This window comes from Cervus elaphus, chromosome 6 (genome assembly GCF_910594005.1).
Source record: "Cervus elaphus chromosome 6, mCerEla1.1, whole genome shotgun sequence".
NCBI lineage: Eukaryota > Metazoa > Chordata > Mammalia > Artiodactyla > Cervidae > Cervus > Cervus elaphus.
Genome location: NC_057820.1, coordinates 13,849,372 through 13,869,673, shown reverse-complemented (window position 1 = coordinate 13,869,673; position 20,302 = coordinate 13,849,372). Strand labels below are relative to the sequence as shown.

General features: G+C 42.3%; 1 protein-coding gene across 1 annotated transcript in view; it reads right to left on the bottom strand.

Annotated features, from left to right (window-relative positions):
• The window catches only part of LOC122696623, a 45,337-nt gene extending 26,833 nt beyond the window's left edge, over positions 1-18,504 (bottom strand). Inside the window, exons 1-2 of the mRNA XM_043906882.1 lie at positions 18,471-18,504; positions 1,372-1,680 (exon numbers count right to left, since the gene is read on the bottom strand). Coding sequence (XP_043762817.1) covers positions 1,372-1,680; positions 18,471-18,504 — 343 coding nt within the window. The remainder of the gene's footprint in view (positions 1-1,371; positions 1,681-18,470) is intronic.
• Positions 18,505-20,302: the final 1,798 nt, after the last annotated feature.

The following is a 20,302-nucleotide window of genomic DNA, read 5'->3' as shown; positions in this document are numbered from 1 at the left end:
GGATCCAGGCTCAGCTGGCAGGAGCCCATTTGGGGGGCAGCTCTCAGCTGATTCATTCATTCAGTGGACAGGCATTAAGATCAGGGTCAGACAGAGTGCCAGGCCAGAGGCAGCAGCTGCAGAAACAGCAGTGGCTGACAACACAGACTTCAGGGAGCACTAGGTCCATATTAAGTCCCAGCTCCTAAGTGGGCAAAGTGGTTGCAATGGTGATTGCTTTGTCTAATACTGAGGCTCTAGAATGTCCTGTGACCTGCTCAAGATCTCCAATTCTGAGACAAGTGGTGCTTGTCCTGGGTCCTTGGCCTCCCCACTGGCTGGACAGTACAGTGGTCACACCTATACCTCAACTAGAACTTTTGATCTCAGAGCCAGCTCTGCCACCTGTTAACCACATGGTCTCTTGTTCATCAAGTTTTCTCAGCTGCAGGACTGGGCTACTAAGAGGCACTGGTTATTATAGTGCCTGGCACCCAGGCATCGGGCTATAGTTAAGAACTGCTGGTAGCCTAACCGTTCTCAAAGTCGGCACTGGAACGTGATAATCCGGTGTGCCAGTTCAACTTTAAGTTCAAATGCCACCTGCCCGCAGGTGACAAAAACACATTAGCCAGGAGCAAATCGCAGGGCTTATCATGAAGGGCAGGAAACGGGCTTTTTCTGCATAAAGGAAGGTTCTGGACTGAGACCTAGATCTTTCCAGCATCAGTGTCAACATTTGCGCGGTAGACTCCGAAGCTCTGACACCCACCGACCTGGGCTCGAATCCTGGTTACGTAAGGACCCGTGGGGCCGCGTTTGAGTCACCGAATGTCCTCTATTTTTCACTGTGGAGCACAGTCCCCGCCCCCAGGTCGCCGGGTTGTTACGCGGGACAGCTGAGAACAGGTTCGCTGAGCCGGGACCTGCCCGATCGCCGCACAACGCAACAGCTCTTATGAACAGAGTCGCCGGCTGACGCGCGCGCATCCGGCCCCAGTAGCGGCTGGTGACGGCGGAGGGAGCCGGGATCTCAGACTGTCACCGGAGCCAGGGTCGCCCCTCCATCAGCACCGGCGGCCGCAGACCGGCGCCGGACCCGCTCTGGGGCCGCGCTGGGGAGGGGAGGAGGTCATCGGCGCGGGGACGACGAGGACGGCAGCAGGGGGCGGACAGATGGGCATCTGCGCCTAGGGACGCGCGGGGAGCGGACCGGCCGGACGCAGGCCTGAGTCACGTGCTAGGCCCTGGGCACTGCCTCGGGCATTCACACCCGCGCCGCGGGGCCGGACTGCACTGGGACGCTCCCACCCCGTCCCAGGGAAGACCCTCCAAACTCCCAAGGAGCGGGGCGCGCGACCGAGGGGAGGGGCCGCAAGGCCAGCCACTGACCCGCAGCCTGGCCGCTGTCCCGCTGCATGTCGCCCGCCCGCCCGGGCCGCCGCCCGGCCTCGGCCCACCAGGTGCACCCGCCCAGCGCCGGCCGCTCCACCCCGCGCCCGGGGCTCCGTTTCTGACCCGCCCCGTGCGCCGTAGGCGGGCCCTCTGGAGGCGTCACTCGCTGAGCCGCTGCGAGTGCCCGGGGTGCGGGCTTTGTCTGCCCTGGACCGTGTCGCGCCGCCGGGACGTGGGCGGGCGCGTGGGCTAGAGTTCCAGCTGCGCAGCCTGCTCCGGGCTCCGGGCTTTCCGAGTAGCCGGGGACTGGGCGGGGCCAGAGAGGGAGGGGCGGGGAGTGGGCGGAGCGGAGGAGTGGGCAGCCCCGCCCCGCTACCGAACCCCCGCCTCGGTTGCTGCGGGTCCCTCCACCCGCCCCCTCAGTTACATAAGTGCACCTATTTATACGTCTCTGAATATTTTTTTAAGCCACACAGGAATACATACTGTATTAGAACTGTGGAGAAATTAGAAAACTCAAAGCAGCCAGCCCCTTCTCCCTGAACCCTGCCCTTCAAAGCCAACAACCTGTTAATCCACGGAGTGCCTCCTTTACGTTAAAAAAAGAAAATCAAAATACACCTTCAAAGATAATTCTAAACATTTAGAGATGGCCACGGGCTCCACCCCTTCAGTGGCAACACTTCCACATTCACATGTCTCCATCCAGCTTGTGGCAGGTGACCTGAAGGCAGTCATGAGTTCAATACACTCTGTGTGTAATTTTGAGGTTGCCTATAGGAAGCACGATCCCTAGAGTCGGAGGATGTGAGTTCACCAGCCTACCTCTGGCTGGGTGATCTTGGGCTGGTTACTTCACTTCTCTGGGCCCCACTCTCTTCATCTGAGACGTGAGGATAATAAATAGTGCCCATTATATAGGATGGTTGTAGGGGTCAATGAGTTAATATTCCTAAAGTACATCAGAGGTACTCAGCGAATGTGTTAGTTATTGTTTCTGAGGTCCTTCCTCTGCATGTATCAAGGGTAATGAGCAATAACTGTGTAAAAACATAATTTGGTCTTTTCATATTCTGCACAGCTCCCCACTCCATTCCCTTGTTTTTATTTTTAACCAAACAGTGGCTTCAACAAATAAGCCACTAAAGCTCTCTGTTCCTCCGTTTCTTCCTATAGAGAATAAAGATAGTATTAATAGCATCACAGGAATGTTTGAGGATTAAATGAGATGCTGTGAGGAGTATATAGACTTGCTGAGTACCAAGCCTGGTGTGTATTTCCTAGCTAATGACATAAATAGCTACTCTTAGCTGGTGTTGTCCATGTCCACAGGGAAGCCCCAGGGCTGAGTGAACCTGGGCTGGGACTCCAGAGCAGGAAAAGAGTCTAGGAATCCAGAGTGCCAGTCCTTCTTTCACCAGTGGAAGAAACTGAGTCCTGGACAGGGAACGTGGCTTCCCCAAGTGATGGTCCTTCTACCTCCCCATGCATCTTCTCAATTCAGTCTAATTAAATGCAGTAAATGCAGGATGAGATTCCCCTCCTTGCAAAACTGAGTTAAGAATATTCTCTTAAATCCTTGTGATTAGCTAAGAAAACTATGAAACAGAAGAACATTCAAATGAGATTTATATTTTCATACATTAGACTACATAAAGCCTCTGGAATCTAATCAGTAAAGTGTTGATAGAGGAATGGTTAAATATGTTAAATCCAAGAACACATATTAGGTTAATTTATGACAAACATAATTAATTCAGAAAAATAGAATTATTAATCAATACTATTAATTGGCTAGCCATCTGAGGAGAAAAACGATGGACTTCAATCTAATTTCAAATACAAAAGTAAATTCTAGATGGATTATAGACCTAAATTAATAGTGAACAATAAAAATAATACAAGACATTGGGATCCCAATAGCATAATCAGGTAGACAGCTCAACTGGAATACCCTCCCAGATGAAAGTACTGAGATGGAGGATTATTTATAACAAAAGGCTCTCCTGAACCCACAGGGAAATACCCAACAACCACGTCTCCAACACAAGAAAAGAATAATCAGCCTAGGCTAGAGTGGTTATTAACACAGACGGCTGAGCTCCACTGTGTACAACCACCTACAACATGAAGTTCAAGTTTTAGGGACTCATGCTGGTACAGTGGACCAATGAAAAAAATCTGCTCATATCTACTGTGTCTGGGAGGAAAAACCACAAATGATACAAATGATAGTCTCTCCTGATAATTTGAAGCTAGAAGACAGCTCCCATGTGTGTCTGAGTTTCAAATTTGCCCTGCCCCCAAGGTAAACACCCATCAAACTAAATTAAAATAGTTGTAAGTTAGTATTGCCCCTTGGTGGCGCTAGTGGTAAAGAACTCGACTACCAATGCAGAAGATGTAAAACATGCAGGTTTGATCCCTGGGTGGGGATGACCCCTGAAGGAGGGCATGGCAACCCACTCCAGTATTCTTGCCTAGAGAATCCCATGGACAGAGGAGCCTGGCAGGCTACAGTCCATGGGGTCGCAGAGTCAGACACGACTGAGTGACTTAGCACAAACGCACATCACCCCCTGGAGCACAAAATAAGCAGATACAAATGCTTTCTGGAGGAAAGGCATCTCCAATCCGGGCCCTTCACCATATACCATATATGAGCTCATAATAAAAATTATCAGACACAAGAAAATAATGCAATATAAGTGAGAGTCTGCAGTTCAGTTCAGCTCAGTCATGCCTGTTTCTTTGCGACCCCATGGACTGCTGCACACCAGGCTTCCCTGTCTATCACAGTTTCCCGGAGCTTGCTCAAACTCATGTCCATTGAGTCGGTGATGCCATCCAACCATCTTGTCCTCTGTCATCCTCTTCTCCTGTCTTCAGGCTTTCCTGGCATCAGGGTCTTTCCCAATGAATCAGTTCTCTCATCAGGTGGCCAAAGTATTGGAGCTTCAGCTTCACCATTGGTCCTTCCAATGAATATTGAAGACTGATTTCCTTTAGGATTGACTGCTTTGATCTCCTTGCAGTCCAAAGGACTCTCAAGAGTCTTCTCCAATACCACAGTTGGAAAGCATCAATTCTTTGGTGCTCAGCTTTCTTTATGATCCAAGTCTCACATCCATACATGACTACTGGAAAAACCATAGCTTTGACTAGATGGACCTTTGTCAGCAAAGTAACGTCTCTGCTTTTCAATATGCTGTCTAGGTTGGTCATAGCTTTTCTTCCAAGGAGCAAGTGTCTTTTAATTTCATGGCTGCAGTCACCATCTGCAGTGATTTTGGAGCTGAGGAAAATAAAGTCTCTCGCTGTTTCCATTGTTTCCCCATGTATTTGCCATGAAGTGATGGGACCGGATGCCATGATCTTAGAGAGTCTGCAGTTAACATTAATTTAGGATCCTCAAGTATTTCTGAGAGTAGACAATTAAATCACAGACTAAAATAATCATGTATAAACATAAAATTTTAAAAGAAAAACAAAATAAAATGAGTTCAAAGATCAAAATCAAACAAAATGATCAGGAACATTTGAAAAAGAACCAACTAAAGCAAGCTGAAATAAGAAATATAATCACAAGAATAAAAACCTCAATTGATGGATCAAGCAGATCGCTTGCCTGAAGATACAATTAGTTAACTGAAGGACAGATTTCAGGATGTTACCCAAATGCAACTCAAAGACAAGGAAGTGACAAGTAGAAGAGAGAGTTCTGAAGACACACATGATAGAATGTAAAAGTCCAAGCTGAAAAAAATGAAAAAGCCTCAGTGACTTGTGGGTTATCAAATGGCTATATAATTAGAGTATTGGAAGAAGTAAAACAGGAAGTAATATGTAAAGAAATAACAGTAAAAATTTTAAATTTGATGAAAATTACAAACACAAAGATCCAAAAATATCAACAAACTCCAAGAAGCGCGCACACCACACACACACACATATACACCATCCCATGTCTGACATTGCTGAAAATCACTAATAAAAAAGATAATCTTAAAAGCAGTCAGGGAAAATATTACATCAAAAGAAAAGCAAAGGTCGAAGATCTACACTACCTGAATTTTCAAGATTCAGTGTGAAGTCTGTGGTATTGGCATCAAAGACAGACAAATAGGTCAATGGAACAGAATGGACTCCAGAAATAGACTCACACATTATGTGGTCAATTGATTTTTGACAAAGGTGCAAAGAAAATTCTGTAGAGAAGACAGTCTTTTCAACAAATGGTTCCAGAACAATTGGATATCTATATAAAAATGAATTGTGATCCATACTTTGAACCATGTGAAAATTACCTCAAAATAGATCATAGACTTATGTAAAAATAAAAATTATAAAAATTCCAGGAGAAAACATCAGAAAAAATTGCTGTGATTTAGGCTTGGGCATAGATTTTAGGTACAATACCAAATGCATGAGAGGTTGTTTGCTCAGACGTGTCTGGCTCTTTGAGACTCCATGGACTGTAGTCCACCAAGCTCCTCTGTCCATGGAATTTTTCAAGCAAGAATTGGAGTTGGTTGCCATTTTGTACTCCAGGGGATCTTCCCAACCCAGGGATCAAACCGGCATCTCGAGTCTTCTGCATTGGCAGGCAGATTCTTTACCACTGAGCCACCAGGAAAACCCAATACCAAAAGCATATGACATTGATAAAACAGGGAAGACACAAATGACATACTAGGAGAAACTGTATGATTATATAAATAAATGTGTATCAACTCTTGCAAGAAAACAAACCCATTTAAAAATATCAAAAGATTTAAATAGACACTTTGTAAGAAGACATATTGACAGCAAGTAAGCACATGAAAAGATGTCACAGCATTACTCATGCAAATAAAAATGAAAATTAAAGGTACAGTGCCCTACCACTACACACTTATGAGAATTCTAAAATTAAAAAGGCAGACCATGCCAGGCTTTGGCCGGGATGTGGAGGAACTGGAGCTCTCATATACTGCTGGTGGGAATGTAAAATGGTACAACCACTTTAGAAAACAGTTTGTCAGCTCTTAGAACTGTTAAACATACATCTGTTACCTGTTGTTTAGCCACTCAGTCATGTCTGACTCTTTTGTGACCCTGTGGACTGTAGCCCACCAAGCTCCTCTGTCCTTGGGATTTCCCAGGCAAGAATACTGGAGTGGGTTGTCATTTCCTTCTCCAGGGGATCTTCCCGACCCAGGGATCAAACCTGTGTCTACTGCTTTGGCAGGCGAGTTCTTTACCACTGAGCCACCGGGGAGCGTCATCTGTTACCTGAGCTGGACTTTACACTCTTCGATGCATATCCGAAAGAAAGGAGGGCGTATGTTCACACAAAGATTTATACATACGTGTTCTCAGCAGCTTGATTTATAACAGCTGAAAACTGCAAACAGGCCAAATGTTAACATGTGAATGGACAAGCAAACGGTGATGTATCCATCCAACAGGATCCTTCTGAGCAAGACAAGGAGTGAACTACTCACTGGTACAACAACCTGGATGAATCTCGAAATAACTGCCTAGTGAAAGAAGACCAGGAAAACATCAGGAATGAGAGGTGGGTGTGGGGGAGGGGTAGAGGCAGGAAGGAGGGCTCATAGAACGGCTCCAGGAAGCCTTCAAAGGATGAATATGTTCATTTTCTTGGTTTGTGGTGATGGCTCCATAGGTATCTACGTGTCAATGTTTATCAGCATGTTATATATGTGCAGCTTATCCTTGCTAATTTTCCTTTGATAAAGCTGTTACAAAAATTATAATTGACAGCTTTGAGCAAATATAATTATACCACACCTGCAATGCGGAGACCTGGGTTTGATCCCTGGGTTGGGAAGATTCCCTGGAGAAGGGAACGGCTACCCACTCCACTATTCTTGCCTGGAGAATGCCATGGACAGAGGAGCCTGGCAGGCTAGAGTCCATGGGATCACAGAGTTGGACACAACTGAGTGACTTTCATTTTTTTCAATTTATAAGAAATATCGAAGTAAAATAATGGACATTAGCACAAAGGAAAGGATGGGAGAAGACTGAAATCTAAGGTTCACATTATATGTGAAGTGATATGTGTTATTTGAACTAGACTGTGATAAATAGAAGATGCATATTATAAATCCTAAGTCAGCCAGTAAAAATAAATAAAATAAAGATATAGCTGAAAAGTTACTAGAGGATAGAAAATGGGATACTAAAAGCACTTAATTTAAAATTAAAGAAAGGTAAAGGGGGAAAAAAAGGAATAAATAAATGGGAAAAACAGAAAGCATATACCAAGAAGGCAGACTTTAGCCCACATGTATTAACGATCACATTAAAAATGGATGGATTTACCACTCCATGGAAAAAAAATAAATAGGAAGACCCATGATATGCTGTTTACAAGAAATCCTCTTTAAATATGAAGAAAGATGGGCTGAAAGTAAAAGTCTTTCAAAAAATAGACCATTCAATATTCTTAAGGATAAGAAATTTCATAAGGATATAAAAATATCAGAAAAAAAAACAGAGTTTACAGCAAAGACTGTTACCAGAGAGGTTTCAAAATGATAAAAAGATCAGTTCATGAAGAAGACATGACAGCCTTAGTTATGTATATTTGTAATAATAAAGCTTCAAAATACACGAATAAAAAAGTGACAGGACTGAAAGGAGAAATGGACAAATTCACAATTATAGTTGTAGATTTTTTGACACCACTCACTGTCTTGGTAATTGACAAAAATCAGTAGGTGTGTAAGATCTGAACAGCCTTATCAACTCACATGACCTCATTGACATTCAGACTTCTCTACCCATTGAAAGCAGCTATTGCATCTTTTCAAGTACAAATGGAAAATTCACGAAGATACATACATCCTGTGCCAGACCATAAAATACATCTCAATAAATTTAAAAGGGCCAAAGCTATACAGAGTATGATCTTCACCAATGGTAGGATTAAATTAGAATTCAGAATTAGAATTCAATGACAAGAAGATGTATGTAAAATCCCCCAAGTATTAGGAAATTAAGCAACACATTTGTAATTGATATGTGGGTCAAAGAAGAAATTAAGGGATTGACTGGAAACAAGGGGAAACAAAATATTTAAAATTGAATCATACATATTATGTGTATAAAATTAGTGAGCTACTTAATTGAGTTTAAAAGAATAGAAGCCATAATTAAAATACTGGATCAAAACTATGTAACCTGAAAGGGAAGTGATTGAGGTTAAAGTACTTGTCATTTGAGATGACAACTGAGGGTTTGATTGATTTAGGCTTTGCAAAATAAATATGGTAGAACTTTCAGGTTAATCACTGAAAAGATGAAAATAAATTAAACCTTTCAAAGAGAGGAAAATAGAATAAGAAAAAAGTTCATGTAATCTAAAAGAAGAAAAAAGAGAAAAAGGAGAGGGAAAAAAAAGGCAAGACAAAATCATGTGGGTAGAAATTGCTTCAAAAAGACCTACACTTATGATCTGCTTAGGTGAACAAACTGATTGGCTTAGGCTGAAGTGTTATTGTTGTAAAAATTCAAAACCCAAGTACACAAGCCACACCTGAAGTGTGAGAAGGACACAGGAAGTTTGGAAGTCAAAGGATGAAACAAAATCTATGAAGCAAAAGAAAGCTGTGGTAGCTTTTACTATTGAACAAAATAAACCTTAAATTAAACCATCATTAGGATAAAGAAGATTACTATCACATAATGAATTCAGCAGCAGGAAGCCACAAGCTAGAATTACATACATGGTATACGAAACAAAGTTGGAGAGAACTAGAAGGGGAAATTGACAAATCCACTGTCTTAGTGGGGCAGTTCACCATACCTCTTTTTAAAATTTTATTTATTGTGGTGAAATACAACATAAAGTTTACCACTTGTACCATTTTAAAAGTACAGTTCAGTGGTACTGAGAATATTCACTTTGACACTGTGCAGCCATCACCACCACCCATGTCCAGAACTTTTTCATCATCCCAAACTGAAGCTCTATATCCATTAAACAATAACTTCCCAGTTTTCATTCTCCCTAAGCCCGTCATAACCACCATTCTACTTTCTGTGTCTATGAATTTGACTACTCTTCTTGTTGTTCAGTCACTAAGTCATGTACGACTCTTTGCAACCCCATGGACTGCAGCACACCAGGCTTCCCTGTCCCTCACTATCTCCTGAAGTTTGCTCAGACTCAAGTTCACTGAATCAGTAATGCCATCCAACCAACTCATCATCTGTTGCGTCCTTCCATCTTTCCCAGCCATCTTTTCCAATGAGTCTACTGTAGGGACCACATACAAATGTAATCACACAGTATTTGTCCTTTCATGATTGTCTTATCTCATCAAGCATAATGTCATCCATGTTGTCACATGTGTCAAATTTTCGTCCTTTTTAAGAGTGAATAATATCCTGGTGCGTGTGTCTGTGTGTATCAGTCACATATTATTTATCCATTTATCCATGGATGGATACTTGGGTTGCTGCCACCACTTGACCATTCAGGTGTGACCTAAATATGTGGTTGCTACCACCACTAGGCTGTTCAGCTATGACCTAAGTCAAATCCCTTATGATTATACAGTGGAAGTGACAAATAGATTCAAGGGATTAGATCTGATAGACAGAGTGCTTGAAGAACTACAGATGCAGGTTCGTAACATTGTACAGGAGGTGATGATCAAAACCATCCCCAAGAAAATGAAATGCAAAAAGGCAAAATGGTTGTCTGAGGAGGCCTTACAAATAACTGAGAAAAGAAGTGAAAGGCAAAGGAGAAAAGGAAAGATATACCCATCTGAATGGGCAGTTCCATAGATTAGCAAGGAGAGATAAGAAAGCTTTCCTAAGTGAACAATGCAAAGAAACAGGAAAACAATAGAATGGGAAAGACTAGAGATCTCTTCAAGAAAATTAGAGATACCAAGGGAACATTTCATGCAAAGATGGGCACAATAAAGGACAGAAATGGTATGGACCTAACAAAAGCAGAAGATATTAATAAGAGGGGGCAAGAATACACAGAAGAACTGTACAAAAACGATCTTAATGTCCCAGATAACCACAATGGTGTGATCACTCACCTAGAGCCAGACATCCTGGAGTGCAAAGTCACGTGGGCCTCAGGAAGCATCACTGCAAACAAAGCTAGTGGAGGTGATGGAATTCCAGCTGAACTATTTCAAATCCTAAAAGATGATGCTGTGAAAGTTCTGCACTCAATATTCCAGCAAATTTGAAAAACTCAGCAGTGGCCACAGGACTGGAAAAGATCAATTTTCATCCTAATCCCAAAGAAGGGCAATGACAAAGAATGTTCAGACTACCGCAAAACTCATCTCACACACTAGCAAAGTAACGCTCAAAATTCTCCAAGCTAGGCTTCAACAGTACACGAACTGTGAACTTCCAGATGTTCAAGCTGGATTCAGAAAAGGCAGAGGAACCAGAGATCAAATTGCCAACATCCATTGGGTTATAGAAAAAGCAAGAGAATTCCAGAAAAACATCTACTTCTGCTTAATTGACTATGCTAAAGCCTTTGACTATGTGGATCATAACAAACTGTGGAAAATTCTTAAAGAGATGGGAATACCAGACCACCTTACCACCTCCTGTAAAACCTATATGCTGGTCAAGAAGCAACAGTTAGAACCAAACATGGAATGACTGACTGGTTCAAAATTGGGAAAGTAGTATGTCAAGGCTGTATATTGTCACCCTACTTATTTAACTTATATGCAGGGTACCTCATGCAAAATGCCAGGCTGGATGAAGCACAAGCTGGAATCAAGATTGCCAGGAGAAATGTCAATAACCTCAGATATGCAGATGACACCACCCTTATGGCAGAAAGCGAAGAGGAAATGAGGAGCCTCTCAATGAAAGTGAAAGAGGAGAGTGAAAAAAAACTGGCTTAAAACTCAACATTCAAAAAATAAGGTTATGACATCTGGTCCCATCACTTCGTGGCAAATAGTTGGGGAAACAATGAGAACAGTGACAGACTTTATTTTGGGGGGCTCCAAAATCACTGCAGATGGTGAATGAAACCATGAAATTAAGACACTTGCTCCTTGGAAGAAAAGCTATGACCAACCTAGACAGCATATTGAAAAGCAGAGACATTACTTTGCCAACAAAGGTCCATCCAGTCAAAGCTATGGTTTTTCCAGTAGCCATGTATGGATGTGAGAGTTGGACCATAAAGAAAGCTGAGTGGCAAAGAATTGATGCTTTTGAACTGTGGTTTTGGAGAAGACTCTTGAGAGTAGCTTGGACTGCAAGGAGATCCAACTAGTTAATCCTAGAGGAAATCAATCCTGAATATTCATTGGAAGGACTGATGATGAAGCTGAAGCTCCCATACTTTGACCACCTGATGCGAAGAGCCGACTCATTGGAAAAGACCCTGATGCTGAGAAAGATTGAGGGCAGGAGGAGAAGGGGACAACAGAGGATGAGATGGTTGGATGGCATCACCAACTTGATGGATATGAGTTTGAGTAAGGAGATGGTGATGAACAGGAAGCCTGGCATGCTGTAGTCCATGGGGTTGCAAAGAGTCAGACACAACTTAGTGACTGAACAACAACTGCCTTTTGGCTGTTGTAATTGATGCTTGTGTGAATATGAGTGTACCGATATCTGTTCAAGGCCCTACTGTCACTTCTTTTGTGTATAAATGTGAAATTGCTGGTTCATGTGGTAATTCTGTGGCTCAACAGTGAAGAATCAGCCTACAGTGCAGGAGACGCAAGTTCAGTCCCTGGGTCGGTAAGGTCCCCTGGAGAAGGAGATGGCAACCGATTCCACTGTTCTTGCCTGAAGAAATTCCATGGACAGAGGAGGCTGGCAGGCTCCAGTACGTGGGGTTGCAAGGGTCCAACATGACTTAGTGACTAAACCACCACCGCGGTAATCTTGTATTTAACTTTTGGAGGAATCACTGTACCATTTCCCACATGGCTGCACCATTTTTACATTCCCAGCAACAGTGCATAAGAATTCCAGTTTCTCTACATCCTCTCACCACCTGTTGTTTTCTGGGCTTTTTTGATAGTAGCTATCCAAAATGAATGTGAATTTTCAATGTACCTGTTGATAATTTGTAAGCCAAAGAGGAAAAAAGAGCAGGTAAACATAGAGAAGATCTAAACAACACATTTATAATAAGCTTTATTTAATGAACACATAGAGAATCCTCAACTTATCATATAAAGAACATTTGTCATTTTAAGAAAGATACCATTTACAATAGCAAAACAAAATGAGAAACATATTTACTGACAGATTTGCAAGACTTCAACGTGGCAAATTATAATTTCATATAGAAAGATGTTTAGGAAGATCCAAATAAATAGAGGTATTTATCAATAGGACTTTATATAGTGTCATCGCTCTCCAAATTGTGTAGTTTCACACAGTTCTGATCAAAATCCCTATAAGGTTCTTTGCAAAATTTGCCAAGCTAATTCCAAGATGTATATGGAAGTGCAAAGGGCTAAGAATAGCTCAAATACTCTTTTTTTTTTTTTTTTTTTGTAAAATGCTCCTTTAAAAGATGTACAAATGAGGTGGGATTAACCTTGACAGTTATTAGTACTTACTATAAAGTTAAAGTAATTATGACAGTGTGATATTGACACAGAGATAGACAAATGGGACAAAATGAGCAGACCGTGAATACATGGAAATTTGATATATATCACAGGTTGCACTGCAGTTCACTGTGAGGAAGGATGGAGTTTTAAATAAGTGATGATGTGACAACTGGCTATTCCTATCAGGGAAGAAATTGAAACAGGATCTCTAGCTCACAATGCGCACAAAACCCAATTCCAAGGGCATTAATTCTTAAAACGACAAAGTAAAACTTTAAAACATTTAGAAGGGAATATGGGGGAATATTTTCAGTGCTTCAAGATATGGAAGAACTTCTTAAAATGCAAAAGGCACAAATCATAAATGAAAAGATTGAAAATGGACTGTATTAAAGTTAATATTTTATTCACCCCAAGTAAACTATATTAATATGAAATGACAAACCCATAACTGAAAGAAGATATATGTAAAACATATGCTCAATAAGACATTAGTATATAGAAAGTATGAACAATCCCTGAGGTAATATGAAAAAGACTACCCTGTAGAAAAATAGGCAGGATACATGGAAAGGCACGTTCATTGAGACAAAGTGTGAGAAGCCAGAAACACAGGAAGAGTTGCTGTCAGAGAAATTCACAATTAAATGGGTCTGAAACACCACTTTACTCTCACTAGATCCGCAAGAACTTAACGTTTAGCTGATAGTATATATTGGCAAAGATGAGGAGGAACTGGAATTTTTTGTAGGAGGTGGGTTGGAAAATTAATTGGCTTGAACATTTTGGAAAACTATTTGGCAGTTATCTTGTAAAGTTGAAGATGTTCATGGTCATGACCTAGCAATTCCATCCCTAGGGTACATACTGTGTCATCGTGCTTCTCAACCTGGGGTGACTTTGCTGTCTAGGGGGACATTTGTCACTATCTGGAGGCTTTTCTGGTTGTCTCATGGTGGGAAGATGCTAGTGGCATCTAGTATTCAGAGGCCAGGGACAACTCCTCCTCCCAAAGATTATCCTACCCCAAGTGTCAATAGTTCTGCTGTTGAGAAACCCTGCTCTAGAAATCTATCTTTTTGCCTCAGGCGATATGAATCCTTGTGTCCATTGATGCACTGTTTAAATAGGAAAAAAAAATCACCAGACTATCTATTTACATTTCAACCACATGTGTCAAAATGGATGAATTTTAAAAACTCAATGTCATGTAAAAAGTAAAGCTTTGTAGAATATATGTTAATATATGTGGGCTAAGTTGTTTCAGCACAACTTAGGGTAGACTCTTTGCGACCCTATGGACTGTAGCCCACCAGGCTCCACTGTCCATGGGATTCTCCAGGCAAGAATATTGGAGTGAATTGCCATGGCCTCCTCCACGGGATCTTGCTGACCCAGGGATCAAACCCAAGTCTCTTATGTTCCCCACCACTGGGAGGTGGGTTCTTTACCACTATCGCCACCTGCGAAACACTATATTAATATATATATTGATATTAATATATATGATACCATGTGTATGAAGTTAGGAAAGAGATGAACACATGCTTGAAAAGATTGGTTACCAACTGGGTAAGGGCTTATGTGTCATGGTAACATTCCATTTCTTAAGTTGAATGGTGGGTACAATGACAATTATTTTTTAATATTTGTACTCCTTGACTATAGTAAAATCTTAAAGTAATGAATCCTATGATCACACCAGTTTCTGCTTAATAGTTGTGGATTGAATCCTCTGTTCATCTCTTATTCTCAGAAGGGGCAATCAAAATTTCTTACTGTTTGAAAGACTATGGTCACCTGAAGTTCTCTCAAGTCCTTATGGGGCTACACTGCTTATGTGCAGTATAATGTCACTGTTTTTTTTAATTGCACGTTTTCTTTTAAATAAAAAAATTTTAATACAATTTTTAAAGCTTATGCCTCACTTATAGTTGTTACAAAATATTAGCTCTATTGCTCATGTTATTCAATACATCCTTGTAGTCTGTCTTACACCCAAAAGTTAATATCTCTCACTCTCTTACGCCTATATTGCAGTCCCCACCAGCAGCCACAAGTTTGTTCTCTAGATCTGCTTCTTTTTTGTTATTTTCACTAGTTTATTTTTTAGATTCCACATATAAGTAAAATCATATGGTATTTGTCTTTCTCTGCCTGACTTATTTCACCTAGCATAGTACCCTCCAATTCCATGCATGTTGCTGCAAGTGGCAAAATTTGTTCTTTATGACTAAGTAATATTACATTGCATGTGTGTGTGTGTGTGTGTGTGTGTGTGTGTGTGTATGTGTGTGTGTATATATATATATGTTGTTGTTCACTTGCTAAGTTGTGTCTGACTCTTTGGGATCCCATGGACCATAGCACACCAGGCTCCTCTGTCCTCCACTATCTCCCAGAGTTTACTCAAATTCATGTCCATTGAGTAGGTGATGCTCTCTAACCAGCTTATCCTCTGCTGCCTCCTTCTCCTTTTATATGCCTATATATTCTTTTATACATGCATATACATATATGTATATCATCACGGAATTTGTATGTACCTTTTCCCCTTTTCTTTCTTTCCTCCTTTCTTTCTTTTCATTCTTTCTTTCAAGAAATCTTTCTTTCTAAGGTAGTATATAATGCAACTGACTTTTCCTGAAACTTTTCTATTGAGCTTTGGTGAATATATACGTTATATATATTATTTGGCATTCTTGCAATATTTCAGGTTGAAAATATTTTCGTAATAATAGGAAACTTCTATTTTAGTATTTTATAGGGTCACATTTGCCAGTCAAGCCGCTTTTCAATTTGCTGTACTGTGAGTAAACACTACCTAATAACTGTTAATGAAACCAATTTTTTTTCTTGCAGGAAAATCTAAGAGGCTGCATGTACAGTCTAGAAATCTTGGAGACTTTCTAATCATGAATAAAACTCAGAAACTACATTTAACAAGAAAGATAAAGTGAGAAATATTTATGTATTTGATTATATAAAAAGTTTTTTGTTATGTGACAAAGATGCCACAGGTGAAGAAAAATTCACAGTTCATCCAGCAATGAAGACTGGATTTGGAAAAAGTGCCTGAATAGTCATGACAGGCAAAGGTGTAACTGTTCTTAAAAATTGACAAAAGAAAAAAGCCGCCGCCCCCAAAAAAGAAAAGAAAAAATCCCCAACTAAAAAGAGTTGAACAGACAATTCTCAAAAGAACAAATCTAAAGTTATGTATATATTCAAATTCTGCCAAATTTCCCAATAGACAGAGAAATGAAAACTAAAATAAGAAAGACATATCACTTTACACTCATCATAATGGCAACAATTATAGTATGCTGTAGCATAAGCATTGGTTGATGATGGGAAAAAACTACATTGACATAGAAGGGTAAGGTGTCACAGAATCTTGGTAAGGTGACCTCTCAATGTCTACTAAAAGTTGAAACCTCAAACCAGTGATTCCATGCCTGGGAATCCATCTGTAGAAAGCTATGTGAGGATACACGTGCAAGGGTGTTTATTGTCCACAGTTCTTAGCTGGCAAGGGCAAAAAGGATGTCTGCAATCATGGGAGCAATCCTTTCAACCTTTCAAAAGGGTGAGTCTCATTCCCTCTAGATGCTGGCAGGGATTTTCAGCAGGTGTTGATGAGCATGAAAAGTTAGAAGCAGATAAATGTAATTACGATGGGTTCAATGACTCCCCAAATCCCTGTATGTGTGTGTGCATGTGTGTACATCTGGATGTATATAGCATATAGTTACAAGCCTCCATAATAAAATATGCTGCATAAAGGCAGTCCATTCATGTAAATTAGTCACATGTATCTGTACTGGGGGAGCTGCATGAAGACCAGTCTCCGAGGGCCCATGAGGGTTGCCCTGTGCATTGAGATTCAAGGTGAACTTTGTTTTCCTCTTTATATCTGCCTGTACTGTTTGAACTTTTCACATGAGCATGCATTATTCATAGAACCAGAAATAGCCCACAGAAAGCTGTTTCCATTGAAAGGGGGAAGGGAGATGAAGGAAGCCTGTCCTGGCCCAGGGACCTTGTGGCTGAGAAGGCCGGAGCCCCCACACTGACGGTGGTGGAGAACTAGGGTGCTTTCCTGCCTTGCCCCCCTCAAGGCTGCCTCACTCTCTTTCTGGAGGAGAGTCCCTCCCACCCCTTGCCACATGCCTGCCAAAGAGAGGAACCCTGTCCAATGCAATAGCCTTGATCAGCTACTTTAATGGTCACCATTGTCTTTTTTGCAAACTTTTTGAGATAATTGTAGACTCACATGCAGTTGTAAGAAAAAATACAGAGCAACGTTCACTGTACTTTTCACCTAGTTTCCCCCATGGTAATATCTTGCCAAAGTATAACACAGTATCACAATTAACCTTGGTACCAGCCATCCACCTTATTCAGATTTCCCTGGGTTTATATGAACTTGTGTATGTATGTTTAGTCCTATGCAATTTTATGTATGCAGTTCTGTGTGCGGTCAAGATACAGAGCAGTTCAAGACAAAGATCCCTACTGCTAACCCTTTATAGTCACAGCCACTTCCCTAACTCCTGGCAACCACTAATCAGTTCTCTATTTCTAGAACTTTGTCATTTTGATACAATTATATATATGGAATCATAAAGCTGTTTTCACTCAGCATAGTTCTCATCACCATCCTTTGGATTTTAAAATGAATTGATGGAGAGCATGACCTTGGGATTGCAGAGACTTGGCTGTAGTTTCCAGATCCTTTTTGTTAGAGTGACTTGGCCTCTCTGAGTCTCCATTGTCCCATCTAGAAAATGGGAATGGATGGGATGGAAGTGAAGTTCACTCACTCGTGTCCGACTCTTTGTGACTCCATGGACTACACAGAGCATGGAATTCTCCAGGCCAGAATACTGGAGTGGGTAGCCACCCCAACCAGGGATCAAAAGCAGGTTTCCCACATTGCAGGAGGATTCTTTATCAGCTGAGTCATCAGGGAAGCCCAGGAATACTGGAGTGGGTAACCTATCCCTTTTCCAGCAGATCTTTCTGACCCTTGAATCAAACTGGGGTCTTCTGCGACCCTGTGGACTGTAGCCAGCCAGACTCCTCTGTCCATGGGATTTTCCAGGCAAGAGCACTGGAGTGGGTTGCCATGCCCTCCTCCAGGGGATCTTCCTGACCCAGGGATTGAACCCACGTCTGCTGCATTGGCAGGCAGGTTCTTTACCACTAGTGCCACCTGGAAAGCCCCCATCTGGAGTCTCTTAACCCTCAGTGTCCTCTAGGGGACAGTGGGCTGAAATCCATGCCTTGATCTTCATGCACATGCTGTCCCCTGTCTGAAATGCCCGCTTCCTCCTCCAGGAAGCCCCTCCTGACTGCCTAAGTGGCCCTAAGAATTCCTTTCCCTGCACTCCTGTCATTCTGGGCTACCCCACAATAGTGGTCCATGTATTCTTCTGTCTCTCCATCTGGTCCATCAGCCCTGAGGGCAGAGCTGTTTCCACAACATGTCCCAGTCACCCAGGCAGAGCACGGGCACACAGTAGATGCCCATGGGTGTCTGCAGAATCATCAGTGGAGCTGGTGGGGCTGGCCTGCCCTTCCACACATGCTCATCAGGCCACCTTTAATTCTGTCACCAAAGTCCTTCCTCAAGAACTCTCCAAAGAAGGCACTGGTGATCCACTTCAGTACTCTTGCCTGGAAAATCCCATGGACAGAGGAGCCTGGTAGGCTGCAGTCCGTGGGGTCACTAAGAGTCAGACACGACTGAGTGACTTCACTTTCCCTTTTCCCTTTCATGCATTGGAGAAGGAAATGGCAACCCACTCCAGTGTTCTTGCCTGGAGAATCCCAGGGACAGCGGAGCCTGGTGGGCTGCCGTCTATGGGGTCGCGCAGAGTCGGCCACGACTGACACAACTTAGCAGCAGCAGCAGCAAGAACTCTCAGTGGCTCCCTTTCAACTGCAAGGTCAAGTCCAAACTTGGAGACTTCATGCCACTATTCACTCTCTTTTTCTTCCTCTTCTAGCTAGCTAATACTCGGAGCTGATTTCCTTGAGGAAGACTCTCTGACCCTCAGACAGGCCAAGCTCCATGTTACATGATCTTCTAGCACCCTTTCCTCCTTCTTAGGAGTGAGCACAATGTAGTTAAATAACTGTATAATTTATAACAACATCTTGGAATCTGTAAACGTGAACTTATCTGGGAAAAGGGCCTTTGCAGATATAATTAAGGATCATGAGATGAACTCATACTGGATTACCTGAGTGAACCCTAAATCCAATGTCCAGTATCCTTATAAAACAGGACAAGACACAGGGAGAACCACTCGAAGACAGAGGCAGAGATCAGGGCAATGTGGCCACAGGCCAAGGGACACCGGGAGCCTCCGGAAGCTAAAGAGACAAGAAAGAAATTTCCCCTGGAGCCTCCATAGGGAGCACACCCCTGTAAACACCTTCATTTGACACTTCCACCCTACACCACTGTGGGTGCATAATAAGTCGCTTCAGTCGTGTCCGACTCTTTGCGACCCCATGGACTGTAGCCCGCCAGGCTCCTCTTTCCATGGGATTCTCCAGGCAAGAATACTGGAGTGGGTTGTCGTGCCCTCCTCCAGGGGATCTTCCTGACCCAGGGATCGAACCCATATCTCTTATGTCTCCTGCAATGGCAAGCAGGTTCTTTACCACTAGTGGCACTTGGGAAGACTGCATTTCTGCTTGTTTTCATTTTTTATTGAGGTATAGTTGCTTTGGGATGTTGCTAGTTTCTGCTGTACAATGACGAAGTGAATCAACTATATGTATACACATATCTCCTCCCTCTTGGACCTCCCTCTCCCACCCCGTCCCACTCCTGTTGACCTTTAGGTCATCACAGAGCACTGAGCTGAGCTCCCTGTGCTATATAGCAGGTCCCCACTAGCTATCTGGTATGTATGTATGGTAGCATATATATGTCAATCCCAACCTCTTGATTCATCCCACTCCCCTACCTCCTACATCTACACATTTATTGGTTTCCTAGGGCTGCCATAATCAATTACCATAAGCTGAGAGGCTTAAAACAATGATTTCTGTTGTTTTAAGCCTCCCAGTTTGTGGCAATTCTACCTTTTTAAGCCCCCCAGTTTATGGCAGCCTTAGGAAACCTATAGAGATTTATATATGTTAACTTATTTAATCTCCACTCAAAGCTAGGAGGTTATTACCATTATAAGCTCCACTTTACAGATGGGGAAACCAAGGAAAGTCAAAGGGCAATGACTTGCTTAAGGTCACCAGCTAGGAAGGGGCAGAGCCAGGATCCAGGGCAGGCAGCCTGGATCCCGCAGAGATGAGCA